The 21,040-nt window shown below is 37.8% G+C and overlaps 1 protein-coding gene across 1 annotated transcript; it reads right to left on the minus strand.

Annotated features, from left to right (window-relative positions):
* Window positions 1-537: 537 nt before the first annotated feature.
* LOC138703683 (venom protease-like) lies at window positions 538-20,185 on the minus strand. The gene is made up of 7 exons (XM_069831782.1): window positions 20,057-20,185; window positions 15,877-16,056; window positions 11,020-11,114; window positions 7,876-7,994; window positions 4,759-5,018; window positions 2,888-3,066; window positions 538-716 (listed from the first exon to the last, which is right to left on the minus strand). The coding sequence occupies exons 1-7, from the start codon at window positions 20,124-20,126 to the stop codon at window positions 546-548; spliced, it is 1,074 nt and encodes a 357-aa protein (XP_069687883.1). The 5' UTR covers window positions 20,127-20,185; the 3' UTR covers window positions 538-545.
* Between the last annotated feature and the right edge of the window lie 855 nt (window positions 20,186-21,040).

Here is a 21,040-nt window from a genome sequence, read left to right on the forward strand (position 1 = left end):
GCTTTCGATTGTTGCTGTCCAAGGCCCATTATAGACGAAGTCATTTGTTTTTTAATTCATTACACGGCCTTAGATGGCAGTTATTTAAATTTTAAAACTCATTTATCTCATTAAATATCAGTCCTATCAAAATTTTTCAAGGAATAAAACTTATCAGAAATTATTTTTAAAGAAACTTTTGTTATGTAACATTTTCCACAAAAATCAATAATAAGCGAGATATTTCGATTTATTTAATTCAGGCCCCCTTATAACCCCCTTTTAAATAATGTATTTTGAATGCCATATAGACTAAAATCTAAGTTACAACGAACTTAATTTATATTCCAATTTTCATCGAAATCCGTTCAGCCATTATCGCGTGAAAAGGTAACAAACATACAGACAGACAGACAGACAAACAAAAATTTCAAAAAAGCGATTTTCGGTTTCAGGGTGGTTAATTATATATGTTAGGACCAATTATTTTTGGAAAATCGAAAATCACCAGAAAAATTTCGGCTACAGATTTATTATTAGTATAGATGGAAGCGGTAGGTACGTGATCAGCACACTTCGCGCTCGATCCAGGACACGTAGCTGGACACCCTCGTGTACACGGCGGGCACGCCCGGCCTGGCGCAGTCCAAGCCGATGCCGAACGACACCAGCCCCACCACCGCGTAGTCGCACTGGCGTGAATTAACCTTCACTTGGATCGGGCCGCCCGAGTCGCCCTGAAAATAAAAGCGAGCAAGAATGAACTCCAGTAAACAACCTGGTAACCAAGGATTGGCGATATCTCACTACTTCAATTTACAAGGAGGAGGTCAATGTCAGAAGTCATAAAGTCAGTTTACTGTCATCCATTCTTATAGTCGCGACGCTGTTATTTCCGGCGTGACTCCGCCTCTTTGCTTACGTCTTAGAAAGTGAAGGCTCCATAAAGTCTAGGTAGGTAGTATCGTTAGCCATTTTTGTTCTTACGTTGCCGAGCTACCATACGAGGAAATAAATCAAACTCACTGTAAATCAGCAAATAATTGAGCGACAAATAACGTCTTCGTGTGCTTTCTACGAACGCCAACGAAAGAGCTAAAATGGCGGGCGATTATATTAAGTATTTATCGAGCCTTAAGAAATGAATCAGCGAATCACAAGACGCACACGTTTAAATGTAGCCGACCTGCAACGCGATTGGCTGCCGGAAATTAGAGCGATGGGACTATAGTAATGCAGTCGTGGTGCTGTGGCCAGTCCGAAATCCTGATTAGTAATCGTCACAATAGTTGAAGTAATGCTGTACGCTTCATTACTTTTGATAATGTAGGTATATAGACGTCCGAAGAGGATGGAGTTGTATTTTTGGGAATAGGATGCATAAGGGCTTTTTTTCCAGAGTTAAATATAATTAATGTAATAAATGAAATGCTGATTATATCCATACAAAAATGTATGATCGTACGGACATAAACATAAAATGTAAGACAAGTTGACACAAAAATACGTGAAGTCGTATTCAATGAAGAAAAAGACGTTGAAAATGAATAAAATAAGATGCAGTGACGGTTAACAGGAATCTGTGGCTATTTAATTGTTGCGTAAGTAAAATGCAAAAACAAACCAAAAATACTGTTACACAAATTCTTTACCAACAAGGTAATTCCATATATATCTAATGAAATTGGACTTTCTTTAAGCTCTAAACAATGATTAAGAAACAAACAAACAAACAAAGACCACACACGTAGGATGTCTGTTAATCTTATATAACAGCAATCAGTAAAATATTCGGGTGTGAAAGATCCAAATAATGAAGTTTAGATAAAATAAGCGAATGCAAAGTTCTCTCGGGTCTCAGGACAAAAGATAACAATAGATCAATAGTACCAACTTTAATTCTGAAATTTAAATTGTATGTATTTATTTATACTGCAAGTGGGCATGCACCCGGTGGCAGTGGTATACACAATTGTATTGTCAAATCCTGTTTCTCAGCACTACGTTTACGTAATTAAAATAATGTTCAAGCTTGCCACGTATGTGGGCCTAATTTAATGCCCGGTCATATTTTGGACTAGCGAATTTTTTCATGGCAAACGGTAATAATATTTTATATTGAATGGCTTTATCTTTCCCTCATGAAAGTATTATTATTATGATTATTATTATTATTATTATTAATATAGTTTTTATTGTTCGCTTTTATTTCGTATAGGTACTGTTTAGAATTTAATATACTGATTTTATTTCCTATGCGGATACAGTGTGTAAGTAACGAATTATGTGGCCTGCCTGCGACTTTGGGAGAACTGAGGTGAGCAGTATCGATAAAAGGGTATGCACAACACTGCCGTTAATTGCTCGCGACATAAAAGTGTAGATCGACAACATATGCATTTAAATTGTCCGATAGTGAAGTTAATGGCTGGCACTTGACTTCCGTCGTTCGTCCCCTTTCAGGACTGACACCACAAATTTGTACTCTATGCCTCTATTGCGTTGTACTTGATGCAACATTGCAGGTGGTCTGTAGCGTGCAAATAAGATGATTATGATGATTAATGGTGCAATCATCATCATTCAGGTAATAGGCCTAGGTAGGCTCCATTCTTTGCATATGCTGAAGCAATTCCGGTAGAGAAACGGAAGTACCCCCACCAAACGCCTTTCTTTGTCGACCAAAATTTCAATTGGCTCAACCAGAATTCTAAACCTGGTTTCACAATCATACGGTGGTTGTAGCATAAGATCATCGCTTCAAACACAGAACGGGAAAACTGACCCAATTCTTATAGCAGGGAGGTAAAAACTCCATTTGTTTGTCGAGGATCAAAGTTGAGTCCATTGAGATTATTGTAGCCAGAAACGCTATATTTCCAGCCACGGAGAAATATGAGTGTCTTACCCCGCAAGTATCCTTGCCTCCTTCGTCCACCCCAGCACACATCATGGAGTCCTCCTTCAGTCCTTCGTGCAGCGCGTTTTTCAGGACCTGCGCATTCACCATTTTCAGAGCCTCCTGACATTTCGCCATCGGCTGCTGTTGCAAAGTCACGGCCATCAACTTCTTGCCTGTTTCGTTCACTGTAATAAGGAAGAAAACATTTAAAATCATTTTATTAACTTTCAGTTGAGAATATTTTACACTAAATATAGGTTGAGGGTTCGATTCCGGGCCAGGTCGAGACATTTAAGTGTGTTTAAATGCGTCAGGCTCATTCAGTAGATTTACTGGCATGTAAAAGAACTCCTTCGGGACAAAATTCCGGCACACCGGCGACGCTGATATAACCTCTGCAGTTGCGAGCGTCATTAAATAAACCGTAATTTAATTTTTTATTATTATTGCATTGTTTTTTTATTGATGTAATTTATACTTGCTGTGTATTTTATACTGGTCGAGTGGAAGAGAAGGCCTTGTGGTCTTAATTATCGCTAGAATGCGACGCTAATTTCCCCAGCATTGTACGTCTCTTTTATTTCTGTTGGACTCATCTCGTTTTTATTAAGTACTAGCTGAAAGCACCCGGCGTTGCCCGGGTTGTCCTTTTTTTCTTCTTTTTATAATTACACTGGCCGTTAGACTTTTCGGAAAACTCAGGAACTCAACTATAAACAACCAAAACGAATTGTCTTTATTAAGCTTTTCTCGCCATAAAGATGAATTTTATATAGTGTCACTTACATGAATTAATGAACTTCTTAGCCAAATATTTGAAAGGATTTACTCAATCTAAAACAACTGTAGATCAGGCAACGAAAGAAAACATTTCATCTCGTACCTTACATTCAAATGTTTTTTTTTTTAATTTCTATGTGTGTGTGTGTGTGTGTGTGTGTGTGTGTGTGTGTGTGTATCTATTTATTCTGGCGTAGTTAAGGCCATCAGACCTTCTCTTTCACATCACTAAAAAATACAAATGAAATAATAGAACAATCAAACTATAAAGTAAAACCAAACGAAAATTTATACAGGTTAAATGAGTTGGCATTGTCTTGCTGCAAAACAAAAACACTTCTCGGTCCCTATACGCCCACTTAGCGTTATCTCAATGTTCTACAGATCTTACATTTATCTCTGCCGGTCAGTAACTGTTAAATTTCTTAGTCGTGGGAGTCAGCGTATTAAAAAAACATTACAATCTTTCGGCCGTCTCCTTTCCTCCCTACCGCAAATGTGACGTTGCACAGAGGCAGAGATAAAATAATTATAAGATCTGTACATTGATCTGGAGCTGTATATTTCACATAATTCCATGTCTGTGTGTGCTTTCACTTGCCATCTTGATCTCGAACGGCCCATGTCTCTATATCCTACTAGTTTATATACCAGGACTGTTTTAAAAGTTGCCTCTTGATTGTACACAAGAAGTAGTGTTTATAATCAAATAAATTTACGGTTTCAGTTACTTCAGGCTATAAATATTTCGTAATAATTAAATGTATATGTAATATGTGTGTTTATTTGTCTATTATAGTCATTTTAAGATTTCATCTTCTTCCTCATTTGTTTTCAGAAATTCTATTTTAAGAGTCTATTAATGAGGTTCTATCTTTTGATAGGTTTTCTATTCCCCCTTTCTTTACATTAGTTACTACACAGCCCTGGTAACTAAAGGCGCTCACTTATCCCGTAGAACTAGTGTTCCTCTTTTCAAATAGTTTCCTTCAAAGGCTGCCACCAATACCATACCGCTGTACCTTGCAAGATTTATGAAGACCTTCCGTGTCAACTGTCGTTTCACAAACCGAATGGCTGCATAATATAATACTGACCGGGGGCTCCTCTTCCCCAGCCCGTGGCGATGACGTCAGGGCTCGCGATGTTGTGCTCCGTGTGCAGGCAGGCCGGCTTCATGAAGCTGTTGAACACGACGTCCTGCCCGAGCTTGAGGAGAGCGATGTCGTGGTACTGCTTGGACTGCTTGTACTCTGGATGAGGAATCCGCTTGACGATGTCGTACATCTTGGCGTCGACGTCATCCTCGTCGCTCTTCAGGTCCAGATCTCCCAGACGCACGAACCGCGGCTTGCCACTGCGTCAAAGACAAGTATGGTAAATTTACGCCTCAGTTTAGGTAAAACCTATTGGGAGCTTGTATAAGTGTTAACAGAAATGCACTTTTTCGGATGTTCCACAAATTGTCAACGTCCACATACTGTGTGTCTGCGTGCAAACGTTTGATCTGCACTGCCGAATGGATTTTTTCGTATTGCGCTCTATGTCTGGGTTTCCAAGTGGACAGTTTTAAATACTTCATCTGCAGCCAGGAAGTCAAAAGAAAGATAGCAATGGCAAAGGAAGCTTTTAGTAGAAAAAGGAACATCTGAAAAAATAACTAAGGAACACTCTAGTGAAGTGCTTTGTGTGGAGTGTGGCATAGTGTGGGACAGCAACATGGAAATTACGACGAGGTGAAGAGAAGAATTTGAAATGTGGATATGGAGAAGAATGGAGCGCGTGAAATGGGCAGATAGAAAATGCTGCGCTGGAAAGAATGCGTGAAGAAGAAAGACTAATGCTGAAACCGATGAGGAAAAAAAATTGATTGGGTCACTGGCTGAGAAGAAACTGATTACAGAAGGGTGCACTGGAGGGAACGGTGAACGGGAGAAGAGATCGAGACAGAAGAAGATATCAGATTTATTTATTTACTTATTTATTTATTTATTTATTTATTTATTTATTTATTTATTTATTTATTTATTTATTTATTTATTTTATTGGGTTATTTTACGACGCTGTATCAACGTCTCAGGTTATTTAGCATCTGAATGATACAAAGGTGATAATGCCGGTGAAATGAATCCGGGATCCAGCACCGATAGTTACCCAGCATTTGCTCGTATTGGGTTGAGGGAAAATCCCGGAAAAAACCTCAACCAACTAACTTGCCCAGACCGGGATTCGAACCCGGGCCACCTGGTTTCGCGGCCAGACACGCTGACCGTTACTCCAAGGTGCGGACAAGATACCAGATGATAGACGACATTAAGAAATGTGGATCATATGCGGAGACTAAGAGGAAGACAGAAAATAAGAAAGATTAGATTTCTGAGTTTGCAGTGAAACTTGCTCTTGGGCAGAAAAGTATGAAAGAAAGAATCAGGATTTCACCTCTAATGGAGTCATCAGCCCGCAGGTGCATTTCCCCCGTCATGAAAACAGTCGTGCACGTGGGCGTGTCTGTTCTTTGCCTTCATCGCTGCAAGATGGGTGCATTGGTAATACGAAATATACGACCGGTTGCTATTGAAAACAACACGATGGCATGTCTTAGTGAGATCCAATAGAGTTTTATATATTTTCGTATTATGTTTGTTTAATTATTTTATTTTAAAATGTATATTTATTTTGTTGGGGTGATAGGAAGAATTATACATTTGTTTGGTTCCAGGACAGTTCGTCCACATGGAATTAACGGGTGTACGCCGGGAAACAGGTTTCGCTTACTACGGTACTGTACCGTTCGAAAAGTCACAACGGCCCGCTTAGCGGTAATTCAACACGTTAGACTTCGGCATTAAAATCGGACGAGTTGTACTTTACATTACAGATGTAATTTATTGGCTTACCTTATGATAAGTACTGGAATTCGACGGCTGGAAATACATCGCGAACCTTTTCTTTGTAATAGACGTATTATAAATGAAGAGTCGTAGTTCTATGGAGTAATATGCACTGCGTTGCCATGAACTAAACTGAACTGCAATGAATGGAAGTCAGCTGTATATTAATGCTATAAAACCTCGAAGTTTCTTCAGCCTGTCCATACTACGTAACAGATATGCCTCCCCCGTTAGATCTGTGAAAATGTATTCTTGACAATCCCAAACAATTAAGAAAGCCATCCCAACCGGTTTTCAGTAAAATGCAGATTCTATAGAGTCTTATAAATTTTATTTCACAAGGAACTGGTTCTGTTCAGGAATTCTACTCACCCTCACAACTTTTATTTCATAAGGAACTGGTTCTGTTCAGTAATACTATTTTTCAGCAGCAAAAATAAAAAAAAAAAATATATGATCCCGACAGCTCCTGACGTCTTGTGACAAAGAATTCCAGGACCGGCTGTGTCTATTGTGAAAGAGCAGGCACAGAGAGATGTTTGATGGTAAGGCAGTAATAGAGTAGCGTGAAGCTAGTGTGAAGTGGGAAGCCTGATAATTAGGCGTGTATCAAATTTTGATACGGCAGACTCACAGAACGTGTCTTGAGCGAAAGCCAACACATTGTGGGAAGTGAGGAGGGACACGATCTTAGAGACGAGTGGTAAATATAAAGCTGATAGAAGCATTACGAACCGTTGACAATTCAGTAGCCTACTAACTCCTTATATAGAACACCGCAATAGTCAGAACGGGGCATCACTAGGATCTGTACTATCTGTTTGAGTTTAGTAGGAAGTAATTTTGTTATATCTTTCAGTAAATGCATAATTGAGAACGTTTTACACAAACATATCTACTTCTGTATTCCAATTTAGATCATCTGAGTCGAAACCATATATATATATATATATATATATATATATATATATATATATATATATATATATATATATTTATATATATATATTTATATATATATATATATATATATTATCGTTGACTTGAGTTTTATCTACGTTTAGGTACGTGCTACGTTTTTGTGTTGGAATTTCATACGACATAAAATATACTTGTTCGTTGTCAACATGATGTCCTACATCACCCCACGCCAAGGAAGACCGGAAAGTGAGTCTAGCTCATAAGATTAAAAATTCCTGAAGGGCCGAAAGGCTGATGGTAGTTATTGACTCTTGAATCAGGACAGTCCGTCCGTCCTTCGCACGTCACGCTCCGTGAAAGCGAAACGGCTGGACAAGCGTGTTCGGCTTGAGCTGTACTCACGCGCGGTTGAACGAGGTGTCCTCCAAGCAGTGAGCTGCCGTCAAGACGAACCGCCGGTGAATCAGGCTGCCGCCACACAGCCACAGCGTTCTGCTGCCTCTCAGGAAACCAACGGCGGCCTGTGAAGTACAACACATTACATGGCGCAGCGTAATCCGGAGTGAGACGAGTGGCCAACAGGCTTGGAGCTCACATATGCAGCCCCGAACCCTTTGCGAGGACGCGTTTTACGTACATTTTAATTTTCTCTTTCAATTCAATTCGCTATTACACAGATGGGACCAACACAGGCTCGGATCCGCTCGTATTCTGCTGTGCTGCTTCCATTTTCGGCTTCTCGTCTTCTAAGTTCCTTCAACGAACGGTGGGAATGGAATGATAAAAGTGGCCAACAGCTTGAAGCTCACATTCCCTTCCAAGGGCGCGCGATCATGTATTTTTTTCCCTTCCAATTTTCCCTTTCATTGCGATTGATAAACAATGTACTAAAATTTCGTTTCAAAAAGTTATTTTTAAAAGCAACTTTTAAAGGAGATTTTTAAATTATAAGAACTCTTCATAATCCAGCTGATCAGGGTTAGATTTCCATCACACACGGCCGATGATGATGAATGAAAGGGGACGAAGAAAGAATGAATGATGTTTAAAATGGCAGGCAGGGTAAGCAACCCATGCCTCCATTGGTTCCCGACTTGCAATTCATTAGTCGCTCTATGTGTAGTGGGTTGTTGCCGTTTTTCGTGTGGTTTCCATCACACACTAGAAGTTCCTTACCTTTTATTTGTTGTGTTATGTGAAGTGGTAGCTTTCAACGCGACCCGAAAAACTGCGCTGTTGTGAATGTCACTCGCCCCCAAATTCCCCAAATCTCAACCCTAATGATGACATGAGGGGTATTATGGAATCCCAGGTTCGACTGCCGACTATACCAGTCTTTAAAATGGCTAAATGAAAAGCTCCGTCAGTCGAGGCTGTTGCACCAGTGCTGGGAGAATAAAAGGTAGTTGACATAACAATTGTCAGCATTCTGTTAGGTGTAAGGTTGGTGCATGGGGGATGCCAAACAACGTCGGTGTAACATTCCAAGACGTTTCTTGCTTTCAGCATTCACAAACATAGGCCTACACTCTTCAAATGAAGTGAACACAGTGTGATATTATTGTAGGCCTATAAGTAAACATAATTGGCACTTTTATTCATTAAATCTAATCTTTGAAAACTTACCATTTTCTACTCCTGAAAGAACAAAAGAAAAAATAGAAGACGTAAGGTGGACAAGTAGGCCTAAAGGCAAATAACCTGTAGTATTACTTAAAAATAATATTATACCGATTGTACTTTTTTTTTGCACATGTATTTATAGTACATTATGCAACGAGCTTATAATGGTAGTAATTAAGACGCGAGTATGTTTTTTTATGAAACGAGCGCAAGCGAGTTTCATAATTTTCATACGAGCGTCTTAATTACCATTATAGACAAGTTTCATACTACTTTTTATGCTCGACCATATTTCTAACTTGAAATTATTCATAAGTATTCATGTTATGGTTATCTAATGAAGAGCGGAACTGACCTTCTAAATTGTTAGATGTGCGCAGACGCGAAAGTATTGATTTTTTCCGAGGAACGAATGCCATTGACCTTGATATAATCTAGAGAATTACATGAACATTAGTCTTGATATAACCTGGAAATTGATTTAGAATTGAAAAATGAGATGACAAATTGAATTTATTTGAATATAATTTACAATTAACGCTAATTATTATAGTAACAGAACACAACCTTCTGCGACAGTATTGGATTTCCAGCCTCCGTGACTTTTCGCTAGTTGTCTTTCGATTGGATATCCGAGAATAATCGATACTTGCGGTTAATGGTACAATGGTGATTTCTCATTGGCTGAACAACTGAACTATAATGAATGGGTGTACTTTAATGAGGTGCATTAAAGGGCTGCTACCAGGTGCATAATTACTACATTTCGGCATGGTCGAGCATAAAAATATTTTTCTAACATTCGAATAGGTAACTGATAACCAATAAGTGTTTTACAGACCACAATACTACCATATTCCTCATGATTATGAGTTTTAAAACCTCTATTGGTCTAGGGTATCTGAATGACTACAGACTCCGAGATTTTAATTTGTCACGGAAATTTACATCACTACACATATTTTCTTTCTCCAGAGACATTGTTGAAACCTTATTAACATCCCACGTGCTGGCAGTAGCAATCCTGTTGCTTTAACGTGGGCGCTGCTGTCCCATCAGGTGTCGAATGTCGAAGTTGTGCGACTGTATGTTGGACTGTGGAGTTATTCATTGTCTTAATGGGAGGGAGATCGAAACAGGCCGAAGGGTCTAATTTGTAGGCGGTAGTGATAACAGTGCAGAAGAAATACGTGTCAGTTGATTACACAATTGAATCGTGAGTTCAAGAAACTCCACAGTTACAATTTTTCTCGAATTCAGTTTTCCATTGTGGTTGTAATATTCATACAGAAATCCAGTGCTCAATGTACAACTCACAGCGGAAATAAGTTACGTGAATTGAGAGCATGTGTAATATTTTAAAAACTAAAACAAAAATCCAGTTTGTTTTTCTTTGCCTTTTATAGATTAAAGGAATTTCAAGAATTAAATATGCTATTCACACAACTTCATATTTTTTTATGTTTGTGCACTTTTTTCAATTTCTTGGCTTAAATATATGTCTGAAATTGTTTATAAGATTAAAAAGTCACTCGTCTTCTTCACCTAAGCATTGTTTAAAAAAAAATAAAATGATTGTTACTGGTCGTAACTTGCAGAAACTGCACATGTACAGGAAATTCAGATTTTTTTTCCACAAAATACAAAAAAATATATTAAAGTTAATGACTGTCGAACATTAGAAGCTATTATTATGCTTCAACAACAAAACAGTCACTTTAAAATACCAAACGCTTTTGAAGATAATCAGTTTCTTTGCCTTCTCAAATGGACATGTGGGGTTCTGCAATTCACTATGCAATTGAAATATGACGTAATGCTTCTCAAAATTTTCACGCATTGCCATATCTCTTCTGCAGCATAACGTTTCGACCAAAAATACGTATTTATGATTACAAGAGAAAATAAACTTTTTATACAAACCATGTGCGGAAATTCTCTTTTTTTTGCTCTCACGCCACCGACAATGTTATAAAATTGCAGGCGTCGTCTGTTTCTCGATGCATCTTGTTCACATACTGGAAAAAAAATAGTAATAAAAATAATAATAATAATGATAATGATAATAATCATAATGATGATGATGATAATAATAATAATAATAATAATAATAATAATAATAATAATGAAATAATATATACATTGTGTGTATGTATGTAAGTATGCGCTCTATGAAATGTATACTCACTTTGATCGATATTATCAAATTTTGCACACTCAAGTCTTTACAACTAGGATAAAAAAGACAGACTACAATATTTAAACAGTACAGTGAAGTCTTAGAAAAAAACAAGATCGGCTGCTATGCCCTAAGTCCCCTTCGGAAGACTTCGGTTGATTCCGTGAGAGCTCAGGTTTGCACGTGAAGGAATTTCTTATGAACGACTCCGCTCTGTTTTTCTTTGTTTTTTTTTTTTATTTGTGTGTTTCTTGCTTTTCTTTTGTTTATAGGACAAGTCTTATGAATACTCTATAACGAAGCTATATTGAAGGAGTAAATTAGGTGCAAAATAAACATCCTTCCCTAGTCGTGTGGACCAGGTGTTCCCGAATTCACGATACAGGAGATCGGTCATTTTTTGTGTCCAAGGCTGTACAAACCACCCTCCCCTAATTTCATCCACCTATCACTTTAAAATAGTAATATTTGGCTCTGTGGTATGACCGATACAAAAAAAAAAAATTATCTCGCCATGACTTCTAAGGTGATGAGGAAAATCTGAAGTCCTCCAATCGTAATACAATTTAATATCCTGCGTTTTGGTGCGGGGCGCCTAGTACGATTATAAAATCGATTTGTCTGTTTTCGCCCTGATTTCAGCCCATAAGCAGGCATGTAGGCGTAAAGGGATGCAGAATCCGAAGTCCTCCAATATAAATGATATTTGATATTCTACTTTGGATTCTTGATACGACTGAATGTTAAAATGTTAAATGTTATGTTTTATTTAACGACGCTCGCAACTGCCGAGGTTATATCAGCGTCGCCGGTGTGCCGGAATTTTGTCCCGCAGGAGTTCTTTTACACGCCACTAAATCTACTGACATGAGCCTTTCGCATTTAAGCACACTTAAATGCCATCGACCTGGCTCGGGATCGAACCCGCAACGTCGGGCATAGAAGGCCAGCGCTATACCAAGTCGCCAACCAGGCCGATGATACGACTGATAAAGAGGAAAGTATTAGTTGACCGTGAGACACACGGGGTTCAGACTGGGAATGAGGGAATTCCCTTAGCTAACTATGAACACACGTGGACAACGTCAGATCGTTGAGTCAGCATATTTGAATGTGGTGGTGAGCTCTATTGTTGAGTACATAAAAACTGTAGAATATTCATTACAACGCTTTTATCAAGAACTTGAGGAGTATTAATAACAGTGTTGGGCATCAGTGAGTAAGCGCAGTTGGATGGTATTTAGACATCGAACATGGTGCGAGTGATAAGGACGCTTTGACTATGTATAATCAGATCGCAACCAAAAACTCAGATTTAAGGACAAATCCACCCGAAATCTGAAGTAGGACGGAAACTCTTAACAGTGGCAGACCAGACTGTTCCGTAGCTCAAACAGTTGGACCTAAGGCACATCATAAAATGCTTTCTTTTCGGTGCTTTTGAGTTAACTCTGGCAGACATTCTGGTAAAGATCATTAATTTAGTCGACCTGGTTGGCGAGTTGGTATAGCGCTGGCCTTCTATGCCCAAGGTTGCGGGTTCCATCCCGGGCCAGGTCGATGACATTTAAGTGTGCTTAAATGCGACAGGCTCATGTCAGTAGATTTACTGGCATGTAAAAGAACTCCTGCGGGACAAAATTCCGGCACATCCGGCGACGCTGATATAACCTCTGCAGTTGCGATCGTCGTTAAATAAAAACATAACATTTAACATCATTAATTTATGAAAGTAACGCTATGTTAGATTCTTCTTTATGGACGAGGAAAGCTTAGTAACGACGATTCGTTTTGGTTGTCTATAGTTGCTTTGCCGACCCTTAACAATTAGTTTACTTAAAAATACTGAAGCAGAAAAGAAAACCCGGGCGACTCCGAGTACTTTAAGTGCTGGCTTGATGATAAAGGGGATCCCGTTACTCTATACTGTATAATTATGTCAATTGTTGGTTCAAATTAATCAGTGATTGAGAATTACCCAGGTGTAAGCTTATAGTTCTCGAACCAGATTATGGTTATTATTTTGAAGATGATAATAATCATAAATTTGTAGTACTGAAGACGGTGGTGATTCTTTTACAATGCCAAAAGTGTTGTTAAGCAAGGTCGATTATAATTAAGCTGGGATTGTGTAGTACGTCTACTGTCTACAGTCGAGGAATAAAAAGAAACAGTGACGTCAAGATGCTAATCTTCTTAACTGGTCTCAATCTCATTGTGCCGTTTCCTTCCTGGGACGTTTCACGATGAAGCGGACATAAATATAAGAAACTGAAGTGTTATTCTCATCAACTGAACATTATTCATAATAAATATGTTACTATATTTTAGATATTAGAGGAGAAATTATTTACAAAAATTGATAATTGTGTAATAAAATGAAGTTCTAATAAATGCAATATAATAATTTTAAAATACTGTGATGTATGAAAATAATCTTTTCATAATGGCGAAAAATAAGTTTATATTCTTGATGCATTACATCGTTAGTCCCTTACTATAGTCCCGACGCTGTTATTCCCGGCGTGACTCCGCCTCTTTGCTTACGTCTTAGAAAGTGAAGGCTCCATAAAGTCTATGTAGGTAGTATCGTTAGCCATTTTTGTTCTTACGTTGCCGAGCTACCATACGAGGAACCTATTTGCCACACCGTTAAACATGATCATGTCGTAGCTCCTATGATAATAAATCAAACGCACTGTAATTCAGCAAATAACGTCCTCGTGTGCTTTCTGCGAACGCCAACGAAAGAGCTAAAATGGCGGGCGATTATATTAAGTATTTATAGAGCCTCATGAAATGAATCGGCGAATCACAAGACGCACACGTTTAAATGTAGCCGACCTGCAACGCGATTGGCTGCCGGAAATTAGAGCGACGGGACTATATAAACCATTATTATACATTCACAAATAGCGTGACTCTCTGCTTATGTGGTGAGCATGTCGCAAGAACACCTTGAAAATAACACGGCACAGACAGTCCTCGCCGAACTTCAAAGCTGCTTACTAAACTCGTCCAACATGCTCTGTTAACGATCTGCAGACTAGGAGAAAGGTAGAAAATACGAAAGATTGGAGAATACCGGGTTTGCAATGAAAGACCTCCTCTTGGGCGAACACTTATGTATGTATGTATGTATGTATGTATGTATGTATGTATGTATGTATGTATGTATGTATGTAGTGTAATGTAATGTATGTACATATTGTATTGACGATAAATTTTCACAGCTTTAATGAATGGAGTGTTGTGATGAGAACAGTAGGCCTACTATGAAAAATCTGTATCAGACATCGTGGTAAAACTGTATTGGGCTATGCAAACCCCTCACTCATAATAAACGTCTCGCATAAATTACACTAGCGTGCCAACATACGGGAAGAAACGAAACTCTGAGATGTTATCTTGAAGACGAAACTTGTTATTTGTTAAAATATCACAAATGCAACTGAGATATCTCGCGTTATATCTGAATACGTAGTTCATAATGTACCTCGTACATTAAATATTTATTGCTTGTAAAGTTATACATATACGTACAGTAATTTTCTTCGACCAATTTTTTTAACGTCCCATGTCTCTTTTAAATTGCTGAGGTAGTCTTGGAAGTGACATTCGTTGTGCGTGTGATATTCACATAATATCTATATTTTATTTTATTGTTTAAACGTCCTTCTGATTTATTTTCTATATTATAACATACTCCTTAAGAAATTAATTTAATTTGCTAGGAGTCTGGTCTTATTTTTATATTTATTTTTCACGTTTCGTTTAGGGTGGTCAACCTTCTCGACTTCGCTGGGACATTCTGATTTTCATATTGCTTTCTCTTGTTCCGACATTCATCCGGTATCTGTAATTCAATCTTTTGAAACTCTTGAGAGAAAAAGTTCGAATTGTAAGCTTAATTATTATTGATAAATTTGTTAGTTCAAATGCAAAGAGAGAGAGAGCTGTTGCATGAGAAACAACTCAATTTATTGGAATTGTATAAAATATGTTGAATTATTTTGGAAATATTTTGATGTTGATAGACCGCTTCAAAACTTATTCTAGAGTCATCCTTACTGCATTTTGATGACTTAAAATGTGTAACTCAGATATTCGAGATTGATGATTTAATAAACCCAGAATCGTAGCAAGACATGTGTCCGGCAATAGACGAGCAATAAATGCTATGTAGGCCTATTACCAGACCTTTCCAAGTCTTTCGATAATTCTATAACGTGCCACGTTTGACATATGCTAACTATGTGCGATAACTCTTTATCCAGTGATCGTAGAGCATTGCTTCCTGTACAATAATTGATATTATGTTCTCTATCCTTCAGTGATGTCCTTGAATGTAGCCTTTTAAACACTCTGTGTACTTACCTATTCTTTACTCACATTTTGTGAACCACAAACTTATAGGGCAGATGACGGGAGAAAGTGAAATGAAATAATAGGATTATAGTACAAGCATTCAAGACATGTAAGCATTTATTATTATTATTATTATTATTATTATTATTATTATTATTAATTATTTGTCACACACCAGCAACTTTCATGTACAGACTCGTTAAATAAACTGGAATCATTGCACTCGCACTCACCCAGCTTCATTGATCCGCCCCCGTTGGAGTTGGGGCAGCAGACCACCGGGTCACGCTCGTCAAACGTGCAGATAGCTGACATCGGAAGCCTCATGTTTTCCACATCTTGCTGAGCCGACGGGCAGCTGGACACTTTCCTACACACCCCAGCTGAGCCCTGGCCAGACGTGCAAGCTTCACCTGTCAAGCAGAATCTGATTCTCTTTTAACACATCTCCGGTATTCAACAGGATTTGCTCGAAGAGTTTTCTGTCCCCATATGTTATTTTCGTTTTTTATTGGCATACCTATATTCGTATCCAGAAATGCATATGGAGTGTTAGTTGGGACGCCGGAGGGAAAAAGACCTTTGGGGAGGCCGAGACGTCGATGGGAAGATAATATTAAAATGGATTTGAGGAAGGTGGGATATCATGATAGAGACTGGATTAATCTTGCTCAGGATAGGGACCAATGGCGGGCTTATGTGAGGCGGCAATGAACCTCCGGGTTCCTTAAAAGCCAGTAAGTAAGTATACCTATATTTATTTTATTCAAGGTTTCCTTTTTAATTCATGCGTTGCCACTTGCACCGCCGCCACTTTATAATTTCCTACTTCTTTATTTTACGAAGTATAGATACATAAGCCTCTTATTCAAAAAGTTATTTTGGCAGTCCCATCTGTCTGTCTAATTCGTCCGTCCGTTCGTCCGTCCCTATTTCCGTTTGTGTTAAGTGATTTCTCCTGTATTGGTCTGTTTTTATTAGTACATACGAGACAGTTTCTCTGTAAATTATATATAATTTGACATTTTAATAAATTTATCAAAATTAAATTTTTCATTCTTTGAAATCAAAAGTACACAATGGCAGCCCACTTAAAAAAAATGTTTCGTAGTTTTTATTGAGTTTGAATAAAGTATGCAGGGAACTACTTACTAATAGGAATGTTTGTAGGTATGTCTATCTTTCTTTGCGATTTCAACTAAGGCTTCGTATATTTCCATTTCTCCTTGTCCCATCTCATCTGCGGACGCCAATCCTAACAGACTCTTATGTACTCGACTCATCTTCTCATGAAGCTATATCCCAGTTATATAGGCCTACGCAAAACAAAATAAAAAGTAAGAAATATTAGGTCTTTCGACTTTCTCTCAGACACCATAAGACCAATTAAAATATGGACAAAAAACAAAACATTAGGACTGGTTGATTTCTTTGATGTAGATGTCGCAGGTCGTAAATCGGTAGGAAAAAGAACGAGTTTACTACCATTTTCAAGAGTTCCCATTTTTGATTCCATGTTCCGACTACCTTCATGACTACGGAGCATCGTTAAAGGAAAGCGCTGTTGCCATGTGCCAGGCAAGGTAAGCAAGCACTTGATATGGGTCATATTTTTTCTTATCGTCAGGGCGCGTTAAGGTGTAATACTTTATGTTTAGTTGAAATAGCCTACCTAATTTTGAAATGAACCACTTTGACAATGAAGAATCGGTAGAACGGAGAAAAAAATTATATCCGTCATCGGGACTCGAACCCGGTTTTACAGTTTTACGTACTGGCGCTTAATCCACTAAGCCACACCGGATTCAAGTTCCGATGTCGGATTGAATCCCTCTCAGTTTGTTCTACCCACTGTGTGTGAATTTACTGTAATATACAGGGTCTGTCTGGGCCAGTGTTAGGCTACAAACTTTCAGGGATAATGGAGAAGAGCACATGTATCAATTTGAGATAAGGAACCCTGGTCCGGAAATGACCGAGTCGAAAGTTACAAGCAAAAATAGTTGTGTGGAAATGAAATAATTTTATTCCTCTGTACACCTTATTTATGTGTATTTATCTGTGCATCTTACACACACTGTATTCATCTGACGTTGTTCACGTTGTCTACTTACAGTATTCCATTCAGTGCGCTGTCTGAGAGATGGGGACAGGAAACTACACTAAAGCAATGCAGATAGCGTAATGTGTAACGGACATGGTCGGTCCTGATATGCACGTCTGTAGTTGCAGTGTCCAGTCGATCAGTCCTAGTGAAATGGAGGAGTACACGAGAGCGGCATAAGCAGACCTGATTTTCAAATAGGGATGAACCAACGGGAACAGTAGACAAGCTCACAGATTGTATTCGGACAAGTACCCACGTAGGAGACATCCGATCCACACCATCTTTCCACGACTGTTCCAAAGGTTAAGGGAAGGAGGGCAGGTGGTGCGAAATTACAATTCCATTTCCACACAACTATTTTTGCTTATAACTTTCGACTCAGTCATTTCCGGACCAGGGTTGCTGATCTCAAATTGATACATGTGCCCTTTCCCATCATCCCTGAAAGTTTGTAATACCAGCTCGGAAACACCCTGTATATTTCAAGTTCTAGCTGCCAACAAGAAAGCTATTCAGAATGTCACTAAGCACATATCAGATGTGGAAATTGTGGACTTGTTTTATGTAAAAAAAACATTCAGATACTAAAACTGTGTGTGCTGGAGCATTATGCTGGAATGAAAAACTGATGAGCATTTTTTAAAGCGATGTTAAAATTTTTTATGATAAAATGTAATTGAACATATCGTAAATTTTTAAAAAGGAAGGTAATTATTCAATGATAATACAATAATATAATAAACAACTTTTGTTAAACCAGAAGTAACATACTCGTATTTAAATTTAATTTGGTGGGCAATCCACGTCACAAAAAATCTTGTTAATGCCAGGGTCAATTAATAAATGCTCTGAAAGCAGCAGTTATCCAGATGTTTTAAAAGCAAGTGAAGTTATTCCTGTGCATGGAGAGGGAAAAAGGACAATGCAGAAAACTATAGACCTATTTCTTTGGTACCAGTGTTTTCCAAAATTTTCGAATCTATTATGAAAGATCAAATTAGGAATATTAAATCCAGACGTTTGAGATGGACAGGGCATGTAGCATGTATGGACGAATCCAGAAATGCATATAGAGTGTTAATTGGAAAGCTGGAAGGAAAAAGACCTTTGGGGAGGCCGAGACGTAGATGGGAAGATAATATAAAATTGGATTTGAGGGACGTGGGATATGATGGAGACTGGATTAATCTTGCTCATGATAGGAACCAATGGCGGGCTTATGTGAGGGCGGCAATGAACCTCCGGGTTCCTTAAAAGCCATTTGGAAGTAAGTTATTATGGAAGATTAATTGGACAAATTGTTAGAGACACACAAAGTTTACAAATAATTTTGGCTGTCCTAATTTAATATCGTTACTTAACCTAGTGAAAACTCCATCATGAAGTTTGATTTGAAGCTTCTGGTGAATTACTGAAAACGTCTTATCATTGCATTCACCTAACGTTTTACCGTTGTCTTCTTCATGCTTGTGTCATGGATGCTTTCTGGATGAAGAAATCTCCCCAACAGTCATTTGTTCATTTACCAATAAGCAAGTTATTTCTAGAAACTTATGCAGTTGAAGTCATTGAAATTGAATTATAGACATATTACAGCTTTCATATTTTCAATTTTGAATCTGTTCCTATCCTTAGTGCACTGTGCATTTACAAGCGAAAACATATGTGCTGTGTTAACATTGTGGTAGGAAAACGGGGGAGGAAGAGGAAATTTCACCATTTTTGTTATAAAATCTTTCCGGACACTTCTATTTTACCTCAAAAAGAGAAATTTCACCATTTTTTGTTATAAAATCTTTCCGGACACTTCTATTTTACCTCAAAAAGAGAAATTTCACCATTTTTGTTATAAAATCTTTCCGGACACTTCTATTTTACCTCAAAAAGAGAAATTTCACCATTTTTTGTTATAAAATCTTTCCGGACACTTCTATTTTACCTCAAAAAGAGAAATTTCACCATTTTTGTTATAAAATCTTTCCGGACACTTCTATTTTACCTCAAAAAGAGAAATTTCACCATTTTTTGTTATAAAGTCTTTCCGGACACTTCTATTTACCTCAAAAAGAGAAATTTCACCATTTTTGTTATAAAATCTTTCCGGACACTTCTATTTTACCTCAAAAAGAGAAATTTCACCATTTTTTGTTATAAAGCCTTTCCGGACACTTCTATTTTACCTCAAAAAGAAGATATGTCCGTGGACAAAGAGAACTTACGGTAATCTACCTGGGACGACTACGTTCAATTAGGTTAGCTATAAAATATAAGCCATGATGAATCTCTCTTCTGTATTAAAACCCTACCTTCCTTCTTCTGGGCGAAGGCCAATTGAAGAAAGCTGAGAGCAAACAATAAATACAAACACTTGTCCATTCCGAGCTCGCTTGCTGACTCTGGTTTTGTGGACTCCCAAACGAACCTAGGCCTGGAAGTATCGTATTTGCTCGAGATGGGAAATTTTAATCGGAAGTGCCATGAGCAGTGGTTAACCGTTCTTCCGTTCTTACAAGAAACTTGAGATTCAATTGACATTCCCATATTGTATAAGTATATCGTTTGTTATTAGTGCAACAAGAAAATTATTCTGGATGTAATTAAATTTGTAGAAAATAAGGTATATAAATGTGAAGACAAAATTCGAGAGACAATGCGTTGCCAATCTGAAAGTTATTATTTGCTAATTAACCAATTTGGATAATTCCTCCACTATTTGAAATTGTAGTTTCTCTAGATGGACGTAATGCTATATGAGGACTGAGGTAATATTAAAATAGATCTTTACGCTCAGAAAACTTGATGTTCTCTTGAAATATTGTATAACTTGATTATTTAAAGTTTATTTCGTCCACATGAAATACTCTAATTTTATACACTTCAGTTCTTTTTTCTCCACAGAACATAATAGTATTTTTAAGAATTTTGTTGTATAGATGAGTATTTTTACTGGACCAAAAATACAGCATATATGGAGTATTTTACCGTTGAGCTCACTGGACCCGAGTTATTTTAGTGTCACGAAATGGCGTTCTTGCGCTCATAATTTATCCATATTCATTTGCTTATGTGCAACATTAATTTTCATTTGTTTATTTACATAAACAATTATGCATAATCGAGCAAATTGGCTCAGACGGTAGAGTTTGAGACTCCCATTCGGTAGGTCACGGGTTCAAACTGTGTGGGCGACCAGTCTCACTGACTTTTTCATGGTTTCCCTTAGTCATAGAGGCAAATGTCAGATTGGAAATTTATATGCCGTGATTCATCACCGCCTCAATTACCAATAC

This window comes from Periplaneta americana, chromosome 7 (assembly GCF_040183065.1).
Source record: "Periplaneta americana isolate PAMFEO1 chromosome 7, P.americana_PAMFEO1_priV1, whole genome shotgun sequence".
NCBI lineage: Eukaryota > Metazoa > Arthropoda > Insecta > Blattodea > Blattidae > Periplaneta > Periplaneta americana.